This window comes from Arvicola amphibius, chromosome 4, assembly GCF_903992535.2.
Source record: "Arvicola amphibius chromosome 4, mArvAmp1.2, whole genome shotgun sequence".
In the NCBI taxonomy this organism is placed as follows: Eukaryota; Metazoa; Chordata; class Mammalia; order Rodentia; family Cricetidae; genus Arvicola; species Arvicola amphibius.
The window spans coordinates 69,203,898-69,226,061 of NC_052050.1; the positions used below are offsets into that span (position 1 = coordinate 69,203,898).

The 22,164-nt window shown below is 46.7% G+C and overlaps 1 protein-coding gene across 2 annotated transcripts; it reads left to right on the forward strand.

Annotated features, from left to right (window-relative positions):
• Window positions 1-2,630: 2,630 nt before the first annotated feature.
• Window positions 2,631-6,314, forward strand: LOC119812474 (trafficking protein particle complex subunit 2-like). 2 transcript variants are annotated; one of them, XM_038327168.1, is made up of 3 exons: window positions 2,693-2,777; window positions 4,672-4,788; window positions 5,584-6,314. In XM_038327168.1, the coding sequence occupies exon 3, from the start codon at window positions 5,620-5,622 to the stop codon at window positions 6,040-6,042; it is 423 nt and encodes a 140-aa protein (XP_038183096.1). In that variant the 5' UTR covers window positions 2,693-2,777; window positions 4,672-4,788; window positions 5,584-5,619; the 3' UTR covers window positions 6,043-6,314. The 2 variants fall into 2 exon arrangements, with proteins under 2 accessions (XP_038183095.1, XP_038183096.1); XM_038327167.1 differs by lacking the exon at window positions 4,672-4,788 and having other exon boundaries at window positions 2,631-2,777.
• The last annotated feature ends 15,850 nt before the right edge of the window (window positions 6,315-22,164 follow it).

The window sequence follows — 22,164 nt, forward strand, 5'->3', positions numbered from 1 at the left end:
TTATATTTGAATGGCTATATTTTTTATTTCCAAGATTTATTTTAATGGCCTTGTGTTTTCAATTCACTTTATTTTGCTCAACAGTGTTTTTTTTTGTTGTTGTTGTTGTTTTTTGTTGTTGTTTTGGTTTTTGTTTTTTTTGTTTTTCGAGACAGGGTTTCTCTGTGGCTTTGGAGCCTGTCCTGGAACTAGCTCTTGTAGACCAGGCTGGTCTGGAACTCACAGAGATCCACCTGCCTCTGCCTCCCGAGTGCTGGGATTAAAGGCATGCACCACCACCACCCGGCTCAACAGTGTTTTTTTAATATTTATTTATTATGTATACAATACTCTGCCTTGTGTGTATGCCTGCAGGCCAGAAGAGGGCACCAGACCCCATTACAGATGGTTGTGAGCCACCATGTGGTTGCTGGGAATTGAACTCAGGACCTTTGGAAGAGTAAGCAATGCTCTTAACCTCTGAGCCATCTTTCCAGCCCCTCAACAGTGTTTTTGTTGTTGTAGTTTTTCAAGACAGGGTTTCTCTGTGTAGCTCTGGATGTACTGGATCTCACTCTGTAGACCAGGCTGGTCTTGAACTTACAGAGATCCACCTGCCTCTGCCTCCCGAGTTCTGGCATCAAAGGCGTGTGACACCACTACCCAGCTCAATATTGTGTTTTTAATGCATATAATCCACTTATTTCTGAATATCTCAAATATACTTATTGTAAAGCTTTTTGTAAGATTCTCAAGCTAAGCATGATAATAAGTTTGAAGCTGGTCAGGGATACATAGGGAGACTGCCTCAAAAACCAAGGGGAGAGACCAGCCTGGTCTACAAGAGCTAGTGAGCTAGTTCCAGGACAGGCTCCAAAGCCGCAGAGAAACCCTGTCTCGAAAAACCAAAAAAAAAAAAAAAAAAAAAAAAAACCAAGGGGAGCCATGACAAGGCTGACGCGACTCCAGCTTCTGGCCTCCACACACCACTGAGCCCTTGACTGTTTCCACCTCCAGTTCAGAAAACGTTATCTCTATTCGAGCAGAGTTAGGTGTCTTATGTTTATTTCTGGGAGCACTTTCGGGTGTGGGCTCACTGATGTAAATCTGTGAGCAGCTTGCTCAGAGCTGACATGTTCATATTTATATGGCTCAGATGATACCTGAAGCCAGGTGGTAGTGGCACACACAGCACTCTGGGGACAGAGGCAGGTGGATCTCTGAGTTTGAAACCAGCCTGGTCTACAGAGGCAGTTACAGGACAGCCAGGGCTGTGCAGAGAAACCTTGTCTACCAAACACCAAACAAACAAACAAAACAAAACAAAACAAAAAAACAAATACTTGAAGCCTTGTAGAGGGAACTGTCAATCATTTCCCCCCTCACTTCCATCCTGATCAAGGTAACCAGAGGTTTAAGACAATGCCTTTTTTGTGCCTTCAAGTTTGAAGAACATGAAACAGGTAGATAAGCACTCTGTCTATACAGAAGTGGGCAAGGCTCTAACCCAAAGCAAAGGAGACTGTGAGGTGCTGATGTTTTTCTAACAAAGGTAGGTAGTCTACCAAGGGCCAATACTCCATAAACCACCTGGTAATGTATTTTTTTACACAAACGAAACACACCCTTTCTCCTTTCAGGATTCCCTGCTGCCTGGAGCACAACGCTTTATTTCTTTTCTTTGGTTAATTTTTAAAAAATAACCAATCACGAGGGTGGGACCCCAGCCAATGAGGAAAAGACATAGTCTCCACCTGTTAACCAAGTGAACCTCCTGCCCCGGTTTGGATCCGGACACCACTTTTTACAAACTGAAAGCCCCGTGCAGAGCTACTTGTTTTGTTCACTTGTTCCTATATGGGACACCAAGATTATTGTTTTCAGTATACACAAAATGAAAGCAGAAATGCCAAGCTTCATCTTTAGTCACCCTGTGGCCCCAAGAAAGAAGTCAATGTTTTTTTGTTTTGTTTTGTTTTTGTTTTTTTTGTTGGTGTTGTTTTGTTTTTTTAGCAAAAGCAGCTTCTGGGGTTACAGAGTGCCGTCACCAGGAAAGTCTCTTTTGGAACATGTACATAAGGAAAACCTGTGAGAAATCAGGCAGACACTTGAAAAAGCCGAGTATGAGGTGAAAACCTACACGAAACACAAACCCCGGCGGCACTGCTCCCTAAACCATCCTCCACCTATTACGCATCTCCGCCCACGAATAAAGCCACAGACTGCACACAGGAGCCTGGCGCTGCGACCTCCATTTTGCTTTCTGGCACCGAGGTATTCTCAGGCTGTGCCTCGCTTGGCGTATCTCTCCCACCGCTCACGGCACGCGCCGGCCCTCTACACCTCCAAGCGAACATCGGTGACAACAGCAGCACGTATTCGTGTAATAAAAAGGCGTGTTCTAAGAGCCGGACAAGGTAGGGTGCTGACCCTACTATGCCCTAACCCAAGATGGTGGACAAATTTTGCGCGCGACTTTGACCAGTGACGCATGGACGCATGCGCGGCCATCCGAGTCGCTGGGATCCAAGATGGCGCCCGGGACCCTTGCACTTGGCGCTCTAGTGAGCATGCTCAGTCTCCTCTCGCTCGCTGAGTCAAGATGGCCGCCAGGGCGGGGCCGTTCAGTCGCTCGCTGACAGGCGCGACCGTGTGCGCATGCTCGACCACCGCCTCCTCCTGCGGTGGGCGGGGCTCTCCCGGGAGGCGGACGTGAAGTTTGGGTCCTGGTCGGTTTGTCCCTGTCTACCGCGGCACCACGACTACTCCTGAACTAGGGGGAAGGCGACTGATGTGAGGTATTTACAGTTGTCAGAACCCCACCCTGGGCAGAGTGGCGCTCGCCCGTCATCCCAGCGCCGCGAGTTCGAAGCCAGTCTGTGGGTCAGCAAGACCCTGTCGCAAGACAAAGTCCGGAGCTGTAGAGTGGGAGAGTGGAAGTTGTCCGGGAGGCCGGGAAGACAGCTTAATCGTTTTCGTGGGTGTGGACTTGGTTTTACTTAGGATGGGGTGTGGCTCAGTGGCAGAGGCTAGCACCGAGGCTTTAATCCGGAAATAAAAAGTTAAAAAAAAAAGTTAAGAGGGGCGTAGTGGATAATCCCAGCACTGGAAAGGGCGAGGCAGAAGGGTAAGGAATTCAAAGCCACCTTCTGATACTTTGAGGCCAGTCTGGACTACGTAACACCTTATCTCCAAAAAATAAGTAAATAGTAAATCAAATGGCAAAATGTGCGGGGTTATTTAGTGGATTCTTATCCCTTTTTTTTTTTTTTTTTTTCGAGACAGCCCTGAGTACCCTGGAACTAGCTCTTGTAGACCAGGTTGGCCTCGAATTTAGAGATCTTCCTGCTTCTGCTTTCCGAGTGCTGGGATTCAAGGAGTGCGCCACCACCGCCTGGCAATATGTCTTATTTTAGGCCAGTACCACTCTGTCATAACTTCTGCAATTGTATAGTAAATTCAAAAACAAGTTTGATGGTATTTGAAAGAAACGACATTGAGTTTGTAGGCCAATAGGTATGGCCAATCTTTAATCCATAAATATGGATGACATTCCAGTATTTAAAATTATTATCCTTTGACAATTCACACACTTGTACAATGTGCTTTCCACACCTCATTCCCCTCTCATCCCACTCTAGTTGAACCCTGTCCCAATAAGTTCCCTTTTTCTTTTTATGTCTTCACATTCTTTAAATTACTATTATTGTGTTTGTATTCAGCACATTAGTGAGCCTATGCATGTGTGAAGGTCAGAGGGCAGCTTTGTGGGGTCAGTTTCCTGTTTCAGTCTTTCTTTCTTTGTTTCTTTTTTTAGAGAAGGTCAAGGCCCCTCTATGTAACTTTAACTGTCCTATAACTTGCTTTGTGGATCAAGCTAGCCTCAAACACAAGAGAACCTCTTGCCTCTGTCTCCCGAGTTCAGGGCTTAAAGAGATGTGCCACCAAGCCAAACCTGACTTCTCCTTCCGCCGTTATGTGGGTTCTGGAGTTGAACTTGGGTCATCATGCATACATGGCAAGTACCTTACACACACACACACACACACACAGACCCACGGGAGTCTAATTAACATACACACATGCACGCACGCACACGAGACCCACGGAGTCCAATTAGAGCTGTTTGCATGAGCATGGATAGGAGATCATTTACTGGAACAGACAGCAGTGGCTCCACCACTGAATAAAATGACTCCCCCGACCCAGCAGCCATTGTTTGCCTTTACCTTTTCAAAAATGGGTGAGAGCCCTTAATTCTTCAGTGATTTTCAGTGGAAACCTTGGGACTCTGCAAGAGCAGCCAGTGTTCTTAACTGCTGGGCCTTCTCTCCAGCCCGGCAGGTGTTTCCCTTGGCCTGTTCCTTCGTCACTCTTGGATTAGTTGCTGGTCTAGAGAAATCCCACTGCTTGATCTTGTGTCCTGTGACCTTGCTGAACCTGGTCCCACAGGGCATTTCACATACACAGTGTCACCTTGAGACAGTTGACACTTAGCTTTACTTCCTGGCTGAAGTCTCCAGGAGAGGGCTACATAGAAGTGGCAAAGGAGGGTACTCTCCCCGAGTTCCTAAACTTGATCTTAGCCAAAAGGCCAAGGCCTGATCCTGCCTTGTTTCTGATTTTGAAAAGAAAGCTTTTAGCATATAGTTTTGTTTGTTTGTGTGAACTCTTTGGGCTTTGTTTTCGCAGTCAGCACCTCAGACTACAGCAAGGCTGGCTGAAACTTACCGTGTAGCCCAAGTGACCTCAAATTCCTGACAGTCTTCCTGCGCCCCCACCCCCATCTCTCCAGTGCTGGGATTTCAGGTGTGAGCTACCACTGCCCTGTACTATGACCATTAATTGTAAAATTACTTTTGGATTTGTTGATGGTGATGTACTTTTTCAGGTTAAGGAGATTCCCTTCTCTTTGTATTTTTCTTGGGTTGTTTGTTTGTTTTTTTCAAGACAAGGTCTCTGTGTAGCTGTGGCTGTCCTGGAACTCTCCACCTACCTCTGCCTCCCAGGTGCTGGGATTAAAAGTGTGCACCACCACTGCCCAGCTAGTCGTTTGTTTTTAATCAATGGAAAGATGGTAGGTTTTTGTCAATTTTTTTTGTTTTGTTTGCTTTTGTTTTTTGTTTGTTTGCATGTTTTTGTTTTTGAGACAGGGTTTCTCTGAAGCTTAGGAGCCTGTCCTAGAACTCACTCTGTAGACCAGGCTGGCCTTGAACTCACAAAAGTCTGCCTGTCCTTGCTTCCCAAGCACTGGGATTAAAGGTATGCGTGCCATCACCACCCGGCGGTTTTTAGTCAAATTTATATTCTGAACCTACTGAAATAATATAGATGATAAGCAGTCTTCCTTTTTCATAAAAATTACAAAAACCCAAAGATAAAGGTAATACATATGCACATTTAGTGTATAGTAGAGGTATCAGATTAATTTGGTGAGGGGCTGAAATTTTAATAAATAGAGCTAGGGGTGGTGGCTAATGCCTTTAATACCAGCACTTGGCAGACTGAGGTAGAAGGATTGAGATTTCAAGGCTAACCTGGTCTCAAAAATAAGTAAAATAAAATAAAAATTTTCAGGCGTTGACTGGGTGTTTCTGTTGCCAGCATCTCACTACAGGAGCTGTACAGATACAGAAGACAATGTCTGGAAGCTTCTACTTTGTAATTGTTGGCCACCATGATAATCCAGTTTTTGAAATGGAATTTTTGCCAGCTGGGAAGGCAGAACCCAAAGATGAGCATCGCCATCTGAACCAGTTTATAGCGCACGCGGCTCTGGACCTGGTGGACGAAAACATGTGGCTCTCCAACAACATGTACTTGAAAACCGTGGACAAATTCAATGAGTGGTTCGTGTCGGCCTTTGTCACTGCCGGGCACATGCGATTCATCATGCTTCACGACGTGCGGCAGGAAGACGGCATCAAGAACTTCTTCACTGATGTCTATGACTTGTACATCAGGTTTGCCATGAACCCCTTTTATGAACCCAATTCTCCTATTCGCTCAAGTGCATTTGAAAGGAAAGTTCAGTTTCTTGGAAAGAAACATCTTTTAAACTAAATGCAGAAAACTTAAGAATCACAGTGGGGTATGCTCAGGTTTGTGTGCATTGTAAGTAGCTGGATAAAACGCCTGGCAAACTTCACATGTCTCAGCTTATTTGTATATAGTGAAATTTCTTGTATATTTAAAAATCTCATTTTTTATGTTAGTTATCAGCATTAGCATTTGCTTGTAAGTAGTTATCAGTAATTTAAAATATTTTATTTCAAAAATTAAGAATAAGCTTATATCTTTACTAATTGAGATAATTAAAAAAGAATTTATATTTATTTTATGTGTATGAATGTTCGTCCTACATACGAATTACACACCATCTTCATGACTGGTTCCTGAAGAGATCAGAAGAGGGCATGGGATCCCCTGGAACTGGACTTGCCGATGGTTATGAGCCACTCATGTGAGTGTTGGCAATCAAACCTAGGTTGTGCCAAACCACTAAGCCATTCTCTGACCCTTTACTGAGATAACATTATCTTTTCCCCCTGCCCCCCCGAGACAGGATTTCTTTGTGTAGCCTTGGCTGTCCTGGAGCTTACTCTGTAGACCAGGCTGGCCTCGAACCAACTGACTGATATATCCACCTGCCCGTGCCTGGGATTCAAGGTGTGAACCATGACTGCCTGGTGAAGTGACATCATTTTATAAAGCTCTTGGTGACAAACAAACGAGAGAGGGGGAGAGAGAGAGAGAGAGAGAGAGAGAGAGAGAGAGAGAGAGAGAGAGAGAGAGAGAGAGAGCGCGCGCGAGCGCGCACTTCAGAGGGAGGGGCCAGGGGATTTCTTGCCTGGCTACCTAGTGACATCCTGCCTCCAAAAATAAATAAATAAATAAAGTGAGGGGGGTGGCTCAGGGATTAGAGCACTTGCTGCTCTAAAAGAGGACCTGGTTTGAGTCCCAGCACCTGCGTGATGGCTCATAAACATCTATAACTTCAGTTCCAGATCTGGGACCCTCTTCTGCACTCCTGAGCTATCTAAGCCATAGATAAGCCTTAAGATACCCCATAACCGGGGCTGGAGAGATGGCTCAGCAGTTAAGAGCATTGCCTGCTCTTCCAAAGGTCCTGAGTTCAATTCCCAGCAACCACATGGTGGCTCACAACCATCTGTAATGAGGTCTGGTGTCCTCTTCTGGCCTGCAGGCATACATGTAGACAGAATATTGTAGGCCGGGCGGTGGTGGCGCACACCTTTAATCCCAGCACTCGGGAGGCAGAGGCAGGCGGATCTCTGAGTTCGAGGCCAGCCTGGTCTACAAGAGCTAGTTCCAGGACAGGCTCTAGAAACTACAGGGAAACCCTGTCTCGAAAAACCAAAAAAAAAAAAAAAGAATATTGTACACATAATAAATAAATATTTTTTAAAAAAAGATACCCCGTAACCCTTTGCTTGTGTCAAATAAAAACGCTAGAAACCGGTAGCAACCCCCCTCTAAAAAAAAGAAAAATAGAAAGATATAGCTTATCTGAGTGAATCACAGTCCTTCAGAACTCTGAGGCTCAAGCACCTCTGCAAGGATTTGGTGTCTTGGTGGAGAGTTTCTGCTGCCAAACTGACAAGGCCCTGAACTGAATGAAGTCTTCTATGGCCCGGAGGTGAGAGGTGTACATACCACGTGTTGGCCTAAATTTAGTCCCATGCTTGCTGTCATCTTAATTGCTACTAGGGCATAATGTGTGTGGAGCATCACAGTGGGCGGCATGAAGGCTGCCAGGACACACCAGGTAGATGCGTACAATCTCCTTCCCAGAAGCAAAGCTGAGACTTGGTGTGGACAGGCCCCAAGCAAGGAGACTGAGCAGATTCCGGATCTACTCTGCCTCCCCTACGGATAGCTTGTCCTGCGTGAACACACCACAAAAATCCACAAGGAAGAGAAACAAAACAAGATGAGGGGTCAGGCAGTCCTGAGCACCCACCATGGCCCTTCCTGACCACTGAGTCACCTGCACTGCACTGAACTGGTCTTTGCTCTTTAGGGTACAGCCTGGGATCATACCTGCCTTGCAAGATGACCACAGCAGTTAAAGTAGGTATCTGCAGGTATCCAGTCAACCTGATCTGCACCACGTTCTCCAGGCCCATACACAGCCCCTCTTGGTCAGGTTGAGGCAGCTCCTTCCCATATCTGATTGTGCCGTCATCAATCAAAATCACATTTTGAGACCTGGCCTATCATGTCCACGTATGTAATGCTGTCAGGACTCTCACTGGCTGAGACATCTTTGGAAAAGAGCAGGGTTCTGCCTAGTGTGGAAACCACAACTCGGCACTGGGGTGGTCATGGGCTCTGTGACACAGATAGTGCCTCCTAGAGATCTGTGGGGAGACGGGACCCAAGGGTAGAACACAAAACACAGCAGAGACAGGGGATGTGGACATTCATTGTGTTAGAGACCTTGTAATTTGCAATAAAATTACATGCTGACGGTGTCTTCCTGCAGGGGGTGCTGTCCTCTCAGTAACCCACAACAGACTTACTGGGAGCTGGCGAGTCGTCCCGACCAAATGCTGACATGTTCTTTGCTGTGCGGCTACTCATTAAATTGTTGACTCGGCCCTACGCAGTCCCAGACAGATGAAGCAAGCAGCTTGTTTAAAACGATGGACGTGCATGTTTCCTCAGCACACCCGTAATCACCTGAGAAATGTACCACCCCAGCATGTCTGCCACAAGGCTGCGGAGCAAAGCTCCCTCTCCAGGTTCTTCTCTCAGCTCCAGAAAAGCTGCTGGGACCTGGGGCTGTCGTCTGTGCCAGAGAGCGTGCCTCAAAGGCACAGCGTTCTGGGTTAGATTCCCAGCACCATAAGAGAACAAAAGTAATGGATTCAAACACATTATCTACCTCCCCTGCTCTATGGGGGCTTTGTTCTAACTCCAGCTCCTAGTAGATCCCCCCACCCACATTGATTTTGTGTATGCCTGTTCCTGTGTAAGGGGAGACCAGAGTGCTCCTCAGGCACCACCCACCTTTTTTTTTAATTTACATATGTTTATGTTGTGTGTGTACCACAAGTAAACACAGGGAGGTCAGGAACCAACTTGCAGGAGCTTATTCTCTCCTTCCGCTCTGTGTGTCCCTGGGATCCAACTCAGGTGGTCAGATTAGCAGCAGCCACCTTTGTTCAACAAGCCTTGTGCTTTTGTCTTAGAAAGGGTTACTGCTTTATAAGCCTGTTTCAGTGCCGGGGTTTCCATCATGAGCATGCTCAGCTTCCCCAGCCGGTTCCTGAAACACAGACAGTATTTAATAGTACCAGGTGCAACACATGGGACTTTTTTTTTAATCCTGTCCATATATGTCTGGGATAAACGTAACTTACAAATGAGACACACTAAAAGGCTACCGACAGGGCAAAGGAGTACAGTTCCTTTGGAAGAGGGCTTGCCTAGCACTTATCAAAGCCTTGGGTTCCTACCTAATAGACCAGGTGTGGTGGCACCAGCCTGTAATCCCAGCACTTGGGAAATGAAGGGGGGGTCAAAAGTTCAAGGGCATCTTCAGCTACTACAGAATGTTAGGACAACCTGGTATACGTGAAACCCTATCTCAAATAGGGGGGAGTTAGGGGTGTTAATGGTAACTGACAAAAGAATAGGCACTTATAACGACATGGCCTCTGTGCTTCTCTGGAGAAGAATCTCCAAAACAGGGTCACTGAGTTCTACCAGAAAGGTCTCTGTTCCTGGATGGAGGGGGTCTCAAGGCCTGGGCTCTAACCTGGCCCAGGGGCCAGAAATTTAACTTCCCTTTCCCTCTAGTGGGGGAAGAGGTGGACCAAATGACCTCTAGGAACTGATGCTCCTGATACCAGGAGCTCTCTAAGGGAGACAGGAGCAGGTACAGTGTCTGGAGCTAGGCAGCCCCTGGAGGCAGCTGCCGTGAAAGTACTGTCAAGATGGGAAAGGAATGAAGGAATGAAGGAACCAACCCTTCGCTCGCTCACCTTTTTTTTTTTTTTTTTTTGGTTTTTCGAGACAGGGTTTCTCTGTAGCTTTTTTAGAGCCTGTCCTGGAGTCCTGGAACTAGCTCTTGTAGACCAGGCTGGCCTCGAACTCACAGAGATCCGCCTGCCTCTGCCTCCCGAGTGCTGGGATTAAAGGCGTGCACCACCACCGCCCGGCTCTCGCTCACCTTTTCATTGGCCTTCAGGCCTTTCCCTTGTTTTCATGGTGATTTTTTTTTTTTTTTTGGTATTAAATTGGGCCTCCTACGTGTCAGGCAAGCCCTTAGCCATCCAGTACATTTCATTTTTTTTCTAGACCTTAAAATTTTCCTGTCTTGGGGGCTATAGAGATGGCACTTCGTGTTCTTCCAAAGGTCCTGAGTTCAATTCCCAGCTACCACATGCTGGCTCACTACCATCTGTAGTGAGATCTGGTGCCCTCTTCTGGTATGCAGGTAGAACACTGTATATATAATAAATCTTTAGAAAAATATCCTCCTGCCTCATCCTGGTCTGGGGTTACAGGTGTGTGCTGCTACACCCAGCCCCATATGATATAGACATTTTCTTCATTTTCTTTCACTATTATCATTTGCAGTAGCAATTGCATTTTTTTTGTTTTCTTGGTTTTTTATAATTTATTTAACTTATTATTTTATGTGCATTGGTGTGAAGGTGTCAGATCTCGTGGAACTGCATTTTCAGACAGTTGTGAGCTGCCATGTGGGTGCTAGGAATTGAACCCAGGTCCTCTGGAAGAGCAGTCAGTGCTCTTAACTGCTGAGCTATCTCTCCAGCCCCTAGCAATTACATTTTTTTTTTGGAGATTTTTAAAAAATTTTTTATTTGCATGAGCCTATCAGGTATTGTCATAGGAACAGGAAGGACTGACTCATGGGCAGAGAACACAAACCACTGAGACCAGCTGCTGCTGAAACAGGAAGGTCAGACGCAGGGATACGCCCAGGAGCCATCCAGAACTCCTGAACTAGGAGAGGAGAGTGAGAAAAGTAAAATAACGAGAGAAAGTGATGGAAAGGAAGTGTCACCTGAGTAGCAAAGGTCTTGAATGCCGAGGGAATCTGAGTTCAACCAGTTATAATCTCAGAGCTCAGGAAGATCTCTGTGAGTTCAAGGCCAGCTTCATCTACATAGTGAGTTCCAGGACAGTCAAGGCTATATAGAGAGACCCTGTCTCAAAAACTAAATGAAAGAAAAGCCCAGTCTATGCCCGTAGGGGCAGCTTTAAGGTGGTCAGGTCAGAGCTGTGCATTGAGCTAATGACAGTTCGTGGCCAGTGAAGAAGGCTACTGGGGATGGACCAACCTGGGATCAGGCAGGCACCTGGAGAGTGTGGCAAAAGAAGGGGACATAGCGGGTGAGTGGGTAAAGTTGTCAGGTCTCTTGGTCACTTTCCTATTGCCCAAGGCGACTTATGAAGGAAAGCCTTTAATTGCCCTCATAGTTCGAGGGTTAGAAGCTACCATGGCAGAGCAAAGGCGTGGTAACAAGTGACTGGGGCACCAGCTGAGAGCTCACATCTTCATCCACAAGCAAGAGACAGAAAGGGAGGCCGGCACAACGGCAATGGGCAATGGCACGAATCTCTTGAAATGGCAAAGCCTGCCCCCAGCAAGGCCACACCTTCTGATCTTTCCCAAATGGTTCCACCAGTTGAGGAACAAGTTTCATTTGCTTACTTATTTATCCATTTATTTTAGGTGAGGAGTTTATGGAGAGAAGGGGAAAGAGGAGGGAAGAGACCAGCTTCTGGGACAGGAGTGGCAGAAGAGAAAGGGGGGGGGGGTATGCAGGGAGAGAAAGGGAAAGGTGCAGAACGAGTATTTGAGTATTTAAATAGACGGACCTATTGAAGCCATTCTTATCCAAATGACCACACCAGGCAAAATGCAGAACTGCCCATTTTTTTTTGTGATTTGCATGTGAAATGTTCCCCACAGGTTCGTGTTTGAATACTTAGTCACCAGCTGCAGTCGCTGTTTTGAGGGCCAAGGTTTGGGAGCCTTTAGGAGGTAGGGCCTGGCTGGAGGGAATGGAAGGGAAGGCAGCTTGAGGATTCACTCTAGCCCCAGCCTCTCTCCTCCCCAGCCCAGCTGCATGCTTCACCATCTGAACACCAACCATGCTTCCTGCAATGGTCTGTACCCTCTCAGACCATGAGCCCTGCCCGGCGGTGGTGGCGCACACCTTTAATCCCAGCACTCGGGAGGCAGAGGCAGGCGGATCTCTGTGAGTTCGAGGCCAGCCTGGTCTACAAGAGCTAGTTCCAGGACAGGTTCTAAAACTACAGTGAAACCCTGTTTCGAAAAACCAAAAACCAACCAAACAAACAAAAATGGTACAAAGGGTGGGGTCCTGCTGTGCTAAGCCTGACTGTGGTTCTTATGTCTTCGGAGCTGGTTTGTGGGAGTCGCAGGCTACGAGAGGCAGAGTTTCATGGGCTCCTCTTGGGACAGAATGCTTCTAGGAACTTGGGCAGGCAAGATTATATGCCCTCGGTTTCCGAGGGTAGCAAGGATTCTACCCAGAACTAGACAGAGGCCGCTTATGGCAAAGACTGGCTGCTCTGCCTGTCCCCTAAAGACTTCAATGAGGCTGGTCTCAAAAGGAATGGACCATGAGGCTGGAAAGAGGGCTCAGTGGTTCCAAGGATGCTTGCTGCTCATGAGGACTGGAGGTCAGATCCTGGTGTTCACATATTAAGCCAATAACTCCAGCTCTTACCTGGGTGAAAATAGAAGGATCCTGGGGCCTCGCTGGCTGACAGTGCAGCCAAAACCCATGAGCTCCCGATTGCTGGAGAGACCCTGCCTCAAAAGAATAAAGCTGCAGGAGGTAGAGGAGAATACTTGCTCTCCTCTGGCCTCCAAACATGCACAGGCAGGCCTGTACACACGTGTGTTCATACACAGCACATACACACACACATTATGTATGCACACCATAATGAACTAATTTGTTTGGCAAAGGAAATTTCAAGACAGCATAATATTCAGGCTGTGCTATAGTTATTGCTCACTGTGTTTAGTGACGTTAACAGTGAGAATTCAAAAACAGAAGAACAGAAAGATGTGAAAATGTAATTTGATAGGGAAAGGAGACTGTTAAAGCTGTACACAGAGTGGACAAGATGGGTGCTGTAGTTATTAAAAAAATTAGCACAATTAAGAAGCTTCAAATTTGCATTGGGCCAATCGCTAAAAGTGCCTTGAAGGCAGGACCTCACCCACGGACAGCCCTAGAATGTATCAGTTTAGAGTCATTTGAAGAGAGCTTTAACAAAGGGAGCCTCCAAGGCATCCTGTCAAGCAGGGCCACCTTGGGAAGTGTTTCCCAAGATTAGCCAGGTAGGTGCTCCTCCAAGGCCCAGGGACCAGGCTACATGTTGAGCTGGCAGTAGAACATGGTGTTGTTCAGACTGATCGTGTTTTGCAGAAATGCCTGATGCAAAACCGTGAGGGAGTACACAGAATGTGGTGGTATAGAGACTGAATGCCAGAGCTGGGGAGCAGAGGTAAGTGGATCTCAGGTCTAGCCTTCTATAACATATGCATATTTATGCATATGTGTATATTTGTTATGGTTTTCGTCTCTTTAAGAGACAAGCCATACCCACTCCCTGATGGAGGAGGGTCATCTGTCTATGTGTTACTTTCATTGGCTAATAAAGAAATTGCCTTGGCCCTTTAATAGGACAGAAAATTAGGTAGGCAGAGTAGACAGAACAGAATTGTGGGAGAAAGAAAGCAGAGTCAGGCAGACGCCTCAGGCAGACGCCATGGAGCCAGCCACCAGGGCAGTCACTATGCTTCTCCTCTCCGAGACAGACACAGGTTAGGATTTTTCCCGGTAAGCCACTATCTCGTGGTGCTACACAGATTACTATAATATGGGTTAAAGCAAGAAGTAAGAATTAGCCAATAAGAGGCTGAAACTAATGGGCCAGGCAGTGTTTAAATGAATACAATTTGTGTGTTGTTATTTCGGGTATAAAGCTAGCCGTGGGGGAGCCAGGTGGGAACGCAGTCTGCTGCTCCTTCTACAACTCACTGTCGCCTTCTGGCGCACACCCTCTCCCCGTTCCCTTTCTCTGTCTCTCTCCTCTTCTTCTCTTTCTTTACCCCCCCCCCAAGTAATAAATATCCAATTCTATTCTGTATGATGTGTCTGCCCATGTGCCTTCTACCTGCCGCCCTGCTCACACCCCCAGACTCACTGGGACCAGCAGCCCGGGACCCGCTGTGAGCTGCTCGGGACTGGCAGCCATCTCTGCCTGGGACTGGCTGCTCTGCATGCCCACCAGGGATCTTGCAGTATTTTTTTAAAATCATAAAAATATTTATGTGTTTTTTTGTGTGTGTGTGTGTGCATGTATGTATACCAAGTTCTAGGCCTTCCAGTGCTACATTGTAAGATCTTGTCTAAAAAAATTAATTAATTAAGCGTCCTGGAGGCTTACGCCAAGATTCCATCAAGCTACTGAGGCCAGGAAATACAGACCAGGATCTGACTTCCCCCCAAGGAGATCATTGTACAGAAAGCTGTGGAAGTGAAGCCTAAGGGCAATGGAGACCCCAGGATGCTGGAGACGCCAGCCACATCTGCAGAGGCTAACCACAGGACCACCTGGAGAGGATGCTGGAGACGCCAGACACATCTGCAGAGGCTAACCGCAGGACCACTTGGAGTTGGATACATGTGCCACAGACAACACCACTACAGGGGTTGGGCTATTTGAGTTCAACTCCCAGCACCCACATCTGGCAGCTCATAACCACCTGTTAATCCCAGCTCCAGAGGATCTGTCTTCCTCTTCTCGCCTTAGCAGGCAATTGCACTCATGTAAATACCCACACATGGACAAATTAAAAATGAAATAAATCGCCAGGCTGTAGTGATGCACGCCTTTAACCCCAGCACTCAGGAGGCAGAGGCAGGTGGCAGAACTTACTTAGAACTCACCAGAGCAGGCTGGCTTCAAACTTACAGAGATCCACCTGCCTCTGCCTCCCAAATGCTGCTACCACACCCAGCTGTTACTTAAGTTTTTATTTGTTATTTGTGTGTGTATGTGTGCAGGTTTACATGAGTTTCTATACACCATAAACATGATAACAAAAGAGGGTGTTGGATCCACTGACTGGAGTTACAGATGGTTGTTAGCTGCTATTTGAGTCCTAACAACTGAACCCCAAGTTTTCTGGAAGAGTAGTCAGTGCTCCCATCCAATGAGCCATCTCTTCTGCCTCTCTAACTTCAGTCCTAGGGGATCCTTTGCCCTCTCTTGGCCTCTGCAGACACTGCACACATGTGGTACACAGACAAAACACCCATACATATAAAATAAAAAAAATAAGGAAATAAAATTCAAAAATAGTCAAAAAGATGTTTGTATATAATACTTGGTGAAAACCATTTTTTGTTGTTGTTGCTGCTGTTTTTTTCATAGGTTAGAAATGTGTTGACAATCTCGGTCTCACGTGATCACCAATGAACTGGTAACTTTCAGGTTGACACCCCCATAGGCTGACTTAACTCTTGGGAAGGGAAGCAGCAGGTCCCTGTGTTATGCCCAAATCCATGGGGTTCCCACAAAAGCCAACAAAGGAGACCGAGTCCCATATGTAAAAGCAAAGAGCCTTTATTTTAATCAAGTTTGCAAACTTGGTCTCTCTGCATGTCCAACGTATTGGAATAAACGGAGAGCCCGGAGCTCAGTTAGATAGGGTTCTTATAGTAGCAGAGGTGGGGGTAAGGGGTTTCTGAGGTTCAGGACCCCTGATTGGCTGACATCTGTCTAGGGGTGTCCTGTTGAGGTGTGCTGGCAGGTGTCTCTATCTACAGCTCTTGGAATGCCAGGCATTTCCTTTGAATGGTCTGCTCTTGGGTGGGGGTCGGGCCTGTGGTTCCTCCTGCAGCCAGGCGTTGTCTCAGGGTAAACTATTAGGACTCCAGACTCGATTTAAATTTATCAGTGGCCAGAGTCCCAGGTGATAATGGTTGGAAGTAAAGAACTTCCTTTGGGTGACCTGCCCAGACTTAGCTTATCATGGCTGGCCCCCACACCCTGGAGCACACACCTACTGTCTGCCAGCTGCTTCAGAATAACTGTGCTTCCCGAGACTACAGTGTTAAGGGTCTTCCTGTTTATCCTACCCAGACATGATGGTACACATCCCTGACCTCAGTGCTTTAGAGGCTAAGGCAGGCTGATTACGAAGCTGGGCTACAAAGTAAAACCCTGCCAAAGAGAAGAGGGGGGGCAATGAGAGCAATGAGAGGGCAAGGCAAGGGGGCAGAGCATTCGCCTAGTGTGCATGATGGCCTGGGCTGAACTCTGGCACTACACAAAACTGGGCACGGTGGCACAACTTTATAATTTCAGGGCTTGGGAGGCCGAAGCCAGAGATTCAGATGTTCAAGGTCATTCTTAGCTGCATCTCAAATTTGAGGTCAGCCTGAGAGAGAGGGAGAGAGAGATCTTGAGGCTGGTACCCTGTAGGCTTTTGCCAAGTGGAAAGAAATGACTTGACGAAAAGGTCAAGTTCACTTTTGATGGTTTTACTTGGAGGGAGACAAAACTGCGCGAAACAGACCCCACACCTCACACTCCCTCTGACTGCCCTAAGAAATAAACCTTCTAGCCACAACCCCAGTATGCAGGAATGTAAGAGAACAGAGTTAACAGCCCTTCCCCTTCCCCCCATGGCGGAGACACTGAGTCACTCAGGTAGCCTGAATTAAGATCATCTGTCTGTTAAGCCCGCTGAAGCCTGGAGAAAGAAACAGACCGTTTTCTTTGGAATCAGGCCTCGTGGAGAATTACTTTCTCTGTAGACCAAGCTGGCTTCGAACTTGGAGATCCGCCTGCCTATGCCTCCCAAGTGCTAGAGCTTAATGTGAGTGAAGGCAGCAGGGTGGAAAGTTCAAGTCCAGCTTGGGTAAGAACTTACCTCAAAAAGAAAAGTTAAAAAAAAAAAAATACAGCTGGTCGTGTGTATTGGTCCAGAACTGTAATTCCACTACCCAAGAGTTGGGAGCAGGAGGATGACCATAGATTTGAGATGAGGCTGGCCTACATAACAAGTTCCAGGTCAAACAGGGCTACATAGCAATGCCTTATCTCAAAAACAAAACAAAACAAAAAACAAAAACAACAAAAATGGGGGCTAGGAAGATGGCGCATCTGGTAACAACCTGTAAAATAAATAAATACATAAATAGATGAATACAAAAGAGCCAGCAGCCAGGCTAGCCACGCCCCTCGGGAGCCCTCCCTTTCTGGCAAGTTATTTCTCACTTTTGTTTCACAAATCTACACACACTCTGCTAAAAAAGAGAAGGAAAAAGAAGCCAAGCATGGTGGTAGGGTGAGGGGTAAGCCACCATAGCCACCGGTGAGCTCTCCTACCACGGAGACTGATTGAGGAAGTCACCTCTGGCTTCTTCATCGTGTGAGCTCACATATTCACACACACACACACACACACACACACACACACTTTTTTTTTAAAGACCAGGCCAGCCTGGTCTACAAGAGCTACTTCCAGGACAGACTCTAAAACTACAGAGAAACACGGTCTCAAAAAAACCAAAAAAAAAAAAAAAAAAAAAAAAAAAAAAAAAAAAAAAAAAAAAAAGACACAGCAGAGAGATGGCTCAAGGGTTAAGAGCACTGTTGCTCTTGCAGAGAGCCTGGGTTTGGTTCCCAGCACCCACACCATGACTCACCATGGTCTGTAACTCCAGTTCCAGGAGAGCTGACATTCTCTTCTGACCCGAGGGCACCAGGTATGCCCCAGTGCTGAAACATGCAGGCAAAACATGCACAGAAAATAAAATGAATCTAATTTAAAGGAGAGAGAGAGGGCGGGGGGCTGGGGATGAAATGCAGTGCCACAGTTTGCCTATGTGTAAGGCCTTGGGTTCAGTCATCAGTACAAAAAAGAGAGGGAAAAGGTAAAGACTGTCACCTTTCACCCCATGTCAATTTATTTCTACAAATAACTTTACACAGTACTTTTTGTTTTTCAAGACAGGGTTTCTCTGTAGCTTTGGAGCCTCACTCCGTAGACCAGGCTGGCCTCGAACTCACAGAGATCCGCCTGCCGAGAAGGCTGGGCCCTCCTGTTTCTTCTGGGTGATTATAGACTTGTACCACCATGGCCAGCTCATGGGCTAAGGGGACAGCTGCTAAAATCCACTATGAGGGCTGAGGACGGGAGTTTGGATACCTAGCCCTTAGGTAAGAAAGCCAGTTGTGGGGCTGGAGGCATGGCTGAGTGGTTTGGAGCTCTTACAAAGGACCAGGGTTTGTTTCCTAGCACCCACACTGGGCACCTCACAGCCACTGACTCCAGCCCTGGGAAATCCAGTGTCCTCTCTGGACTCCTCTGGCACCAGCATACATGAATGTGTGCATCCTCACATAGACACAGGCGTGTATACATAATTAAAAAGAAATGTTTTTAAAAAGCCAAGTATGTGCACATAAAACAGTAACACTACTGCAACAGGGCTGGGGACAGACAGACAGACACAAATGCCAGGCATGGTAGCTCACGCCTAGAACTTCAGCACTTGGGAGGTTCATACGAAACTATCAACATGAATTCGAGGTAGCCTGGGCTATATTCCAATTTCTAAGCCAGTTTGACCTGAGGGAGACCCCCATCTCACAAATCCAAAATAGCTGGGTGTGACACCTTTAATCTCAGCGCGTGGGAGAGTGAGGCAGGTGGACCTCTGAGTTTGAGGCTTGCCTTGCTACATAGCAAGTTTTAGACCATCCCGGGCTAAATAGTGAAACTCTGTGTCAAGTAACATGCTAGGCAGTGGTAGCTCACACCTTCAATCCCAGCACTCAGGAGGCAGAGACAGGCAGTTCCTTAAGTATAAGGCCAGCCTGGTCCACAAAGCAAGTTCCAGAGCTACATAGAGAGAAACACTCTCTAGAAAAACCAAAACCAAACCAAACCAACCAACCAACCAACCAACCAACCAAACAAACAAACAAAATGCTGACTCTCCGCACGAGGCCTGCTGATCCCCACATGTGCACAAGTACACACACACACACACACACACACACAACACACACACACAATCTTTAAAAAATAAATTACAAAACAAAGCCACAGTAGTGGAAAACAACTTATTAAAAGAGCCAATATTTGGGGCTAGGGAGATGGCTCAGTAGTTAAGAACACGGGCTGCTCTTCCAGAGGACCCAGGTTCAATTCCCAGCACCCACATGGCAGCTCACAACCGCCTGTAACTCCAGTTCCAAAGGATCTGACACTCTCATCTAGACATACATGCAGGAAAAACACCAATGCACATGAAATTAAAATAAATAAATTTAAAAAAAAAAAAAGAATGCCAGTATTTGTTGTCCCTGAGGTCCCAGCCCAGCTTTCTAGAATCCTCCCAGTGAGGCTGGGGTGAGCACTGCCAAGCCAGATTCCCAGACCTGAGTCCTTGAAAGCTGACTTCTTGCTGGGTTCTGTAACCGGGAGACACTACAGGGAGAGCTGAAGGAGGGAGAAGTGAATCCTTCCTGTCCCTGCTTTCCCACCCTTGGCTTTTGTCAACATTCCGGAGCAGCTGTGGTAGTTTCCCCTAGGAGGAAAAGCCCAAGCTGGTTGGGCCATCCTTCCTACCGCCCATCTGTAGCCCAGGTCCTCCTCCAAATCCTCCATCCTGTTAGCCCTACTTCCTGAACCCTTTTATCCTCCCAAGCTTAGGGGTGGTGGCCACCCACTATAATTACTAATATCCGGGGAATCTCAGCTTCCTTTTGGCTCTGTCAGCTTCACATCTGAGTAAACAACCCACCTTTAATATCTTACCACAAGGGCCTGAGGAAAACGAGTGTGCTTAGTGTCTTCCTGGGGACCCTAAAAATGGTACAGGGCTCTTCAAAGGAGACACCGTGTCATGGACCGAACTGCTACTGCCAGTTCCTTGTTAGCAGCGACCAGGCACACAGCTTAGATCTGCAAAAGCCAACCCCACCCTGCTAGAACCAGGCTTTGGCTAATGATATGTGAGGTTAAGTGATGTCTGCCGCCAGAAGCTTCTAGAACTGTCAAAGGATTTTGCTACTGCTCTTTCTCTCTCTCCACCAGGAGCCTGGTGTGTCACCAGCTGTCCCACAAAAGAAGAAACAAACCTTTGTTGTTCAAGCCAAAGAGATTGTGGAGATGCTTAATGAGGCACATAAAACCTTCTTGGGTCTGATGGCTCAGCAGTGAAGAGGGCTTGTCATTCTTGCAGAGGACCAAGGTTCAGTTCCCAGTGCCCTCCTCTGGCCGCCATGGGTCACCTGAACACACACACACACACACACACACACACACACACACACACACACACACGACTGATTCACAGAATTGGACTGTGTCTAACACTTCACAGCAAAAATGAGAGCAAGCAAACAGCTGAACACAGCTTTAGCGTACTGAGATGATTATTATCAGTCTGGAAGTCCGTGCTCAGAACATCGGCCTTAAGATGCTATAAACATTTTCAGACACCTAAAACGGCAAGAAGATACCACTAGGACGTCCTCACATGTTCAAGAAAGTTCTGAAGACAGAGAAAAGGAAAACCGTCTAAGGTTGATCACGGATGTGGGATGGAATGAAGAAACAGCAACAGGTCTGTGGATCAGCTGTGCTGAAGATGGACTTCCAGAAGAAAAATTGTATTTGTGGAGTAGAGAGTGGGGAGTAGATGGTCCATGCCAGTCATAATTCCAAATGCCCCGAGGCTGAAGCAATGATCTAGAGTTCTAGATCAGCCTCAGGAACTTAGTGAAACTGCCTCAAAAACAAACCAACAAAATATGAGCACGGAAAACAGAAGTCAGGGTACATGAAGATGCCTGTACCGTTCTGCTAAAGCATAAAGACACTAATTAACTTCAGACATTATGTGAGACTCTGTGTCAAAAATAAATAACATGCCAGACAGTGGTGGTGCACACCTTTAATCCTAGCACTCAGGAACCTCAATGAGTTTGAGGCCAGCCTGGTCTACAGTACGAGTTCCAGGACAGCCAGAAACCCTGTCTTGAAAACCAAAACAAAACAAAAACAAAAAAAGAAAGAAAGAAAGAGAGAAAGAAAGAAAGAAAGAAAGAAAGAGAAAGAAAGAAAGAAGAAAGGGAGAAAAAGAAAAAAAGAAAAGAAAGAAGTTGTGAATACATGGGGCTGAGGATGTAGCTCAGTTGAAAGAATGGCAAGTATTAGGTTTCATCCCCAACACCCTAACATGGTGTCAAACACTTGCAATCCCAGCATTTAAGAGACGAAGGCAAACTGGCTGTAGTGGTGCACACCTTTAATCCCAGCACTCAGGAGGCAGAAGCAGAGACAAGGGGATGTCTGTGAGTTTGAGGCTGGCCTGGTCTACAGAAGCGAATTACAGGACAAGCAGGACTATTACACAGAGAAACCCTGTCTCAAAACAAACAAAAACAATAAAGAGGAGATGGAATGAGGACAAGGCCTGCCAGAGCCGTGTTGGCCGTGTTGCTGTTAAAGTCCCTTCAAGTCTCCCAGGCCTCCATGCCCAGTTTCCCCTTCCTCTCTCCTCCCTCCCTTCTGCCTTTGAGATAGGGTCTCACATGGAGCACTAGCTTGCCGGGAACTTGCTGGGTAGAGCAGGCCCATTCCATACAGAGAACGGTCTGCCATTCTGTACTCTTTGTTTTGAACGAGTTTGTTAAGCTTGTAGCAAGCAAAGCTAGAAGAACAAAAGCAAGTAGCGATTGAAGCAGAAGAGACAGGACACCATCAAGTCAGGAGTTTCTGGGACAGAGACGGCTGTAGCAGCCTCCCTCAGCAAGCAAGCAGAGGTGACAGCCTCAAATCAGGCACTGAACACGTCCAGCAGAAATGACCAGGGAAGCCCGGATGAAATGAATTTGCTCGAATTTCCTGAATGAGAGATAGAGCGTTTTCTCACGCTTTCTCCAGGGATTGGTGTTTAACTATTTTTATACCATGAGATAAACAGTAACCTCTGCTGGGAATGGTTTTCCCCTTCATCTCTTATGATCATACTGTCCCAAATTTTGATTTGATTTTTTTGTGTGTGCGTATGGATGTTTCACCTGTATGTGTCTGTGTACCACTTGTGTGCC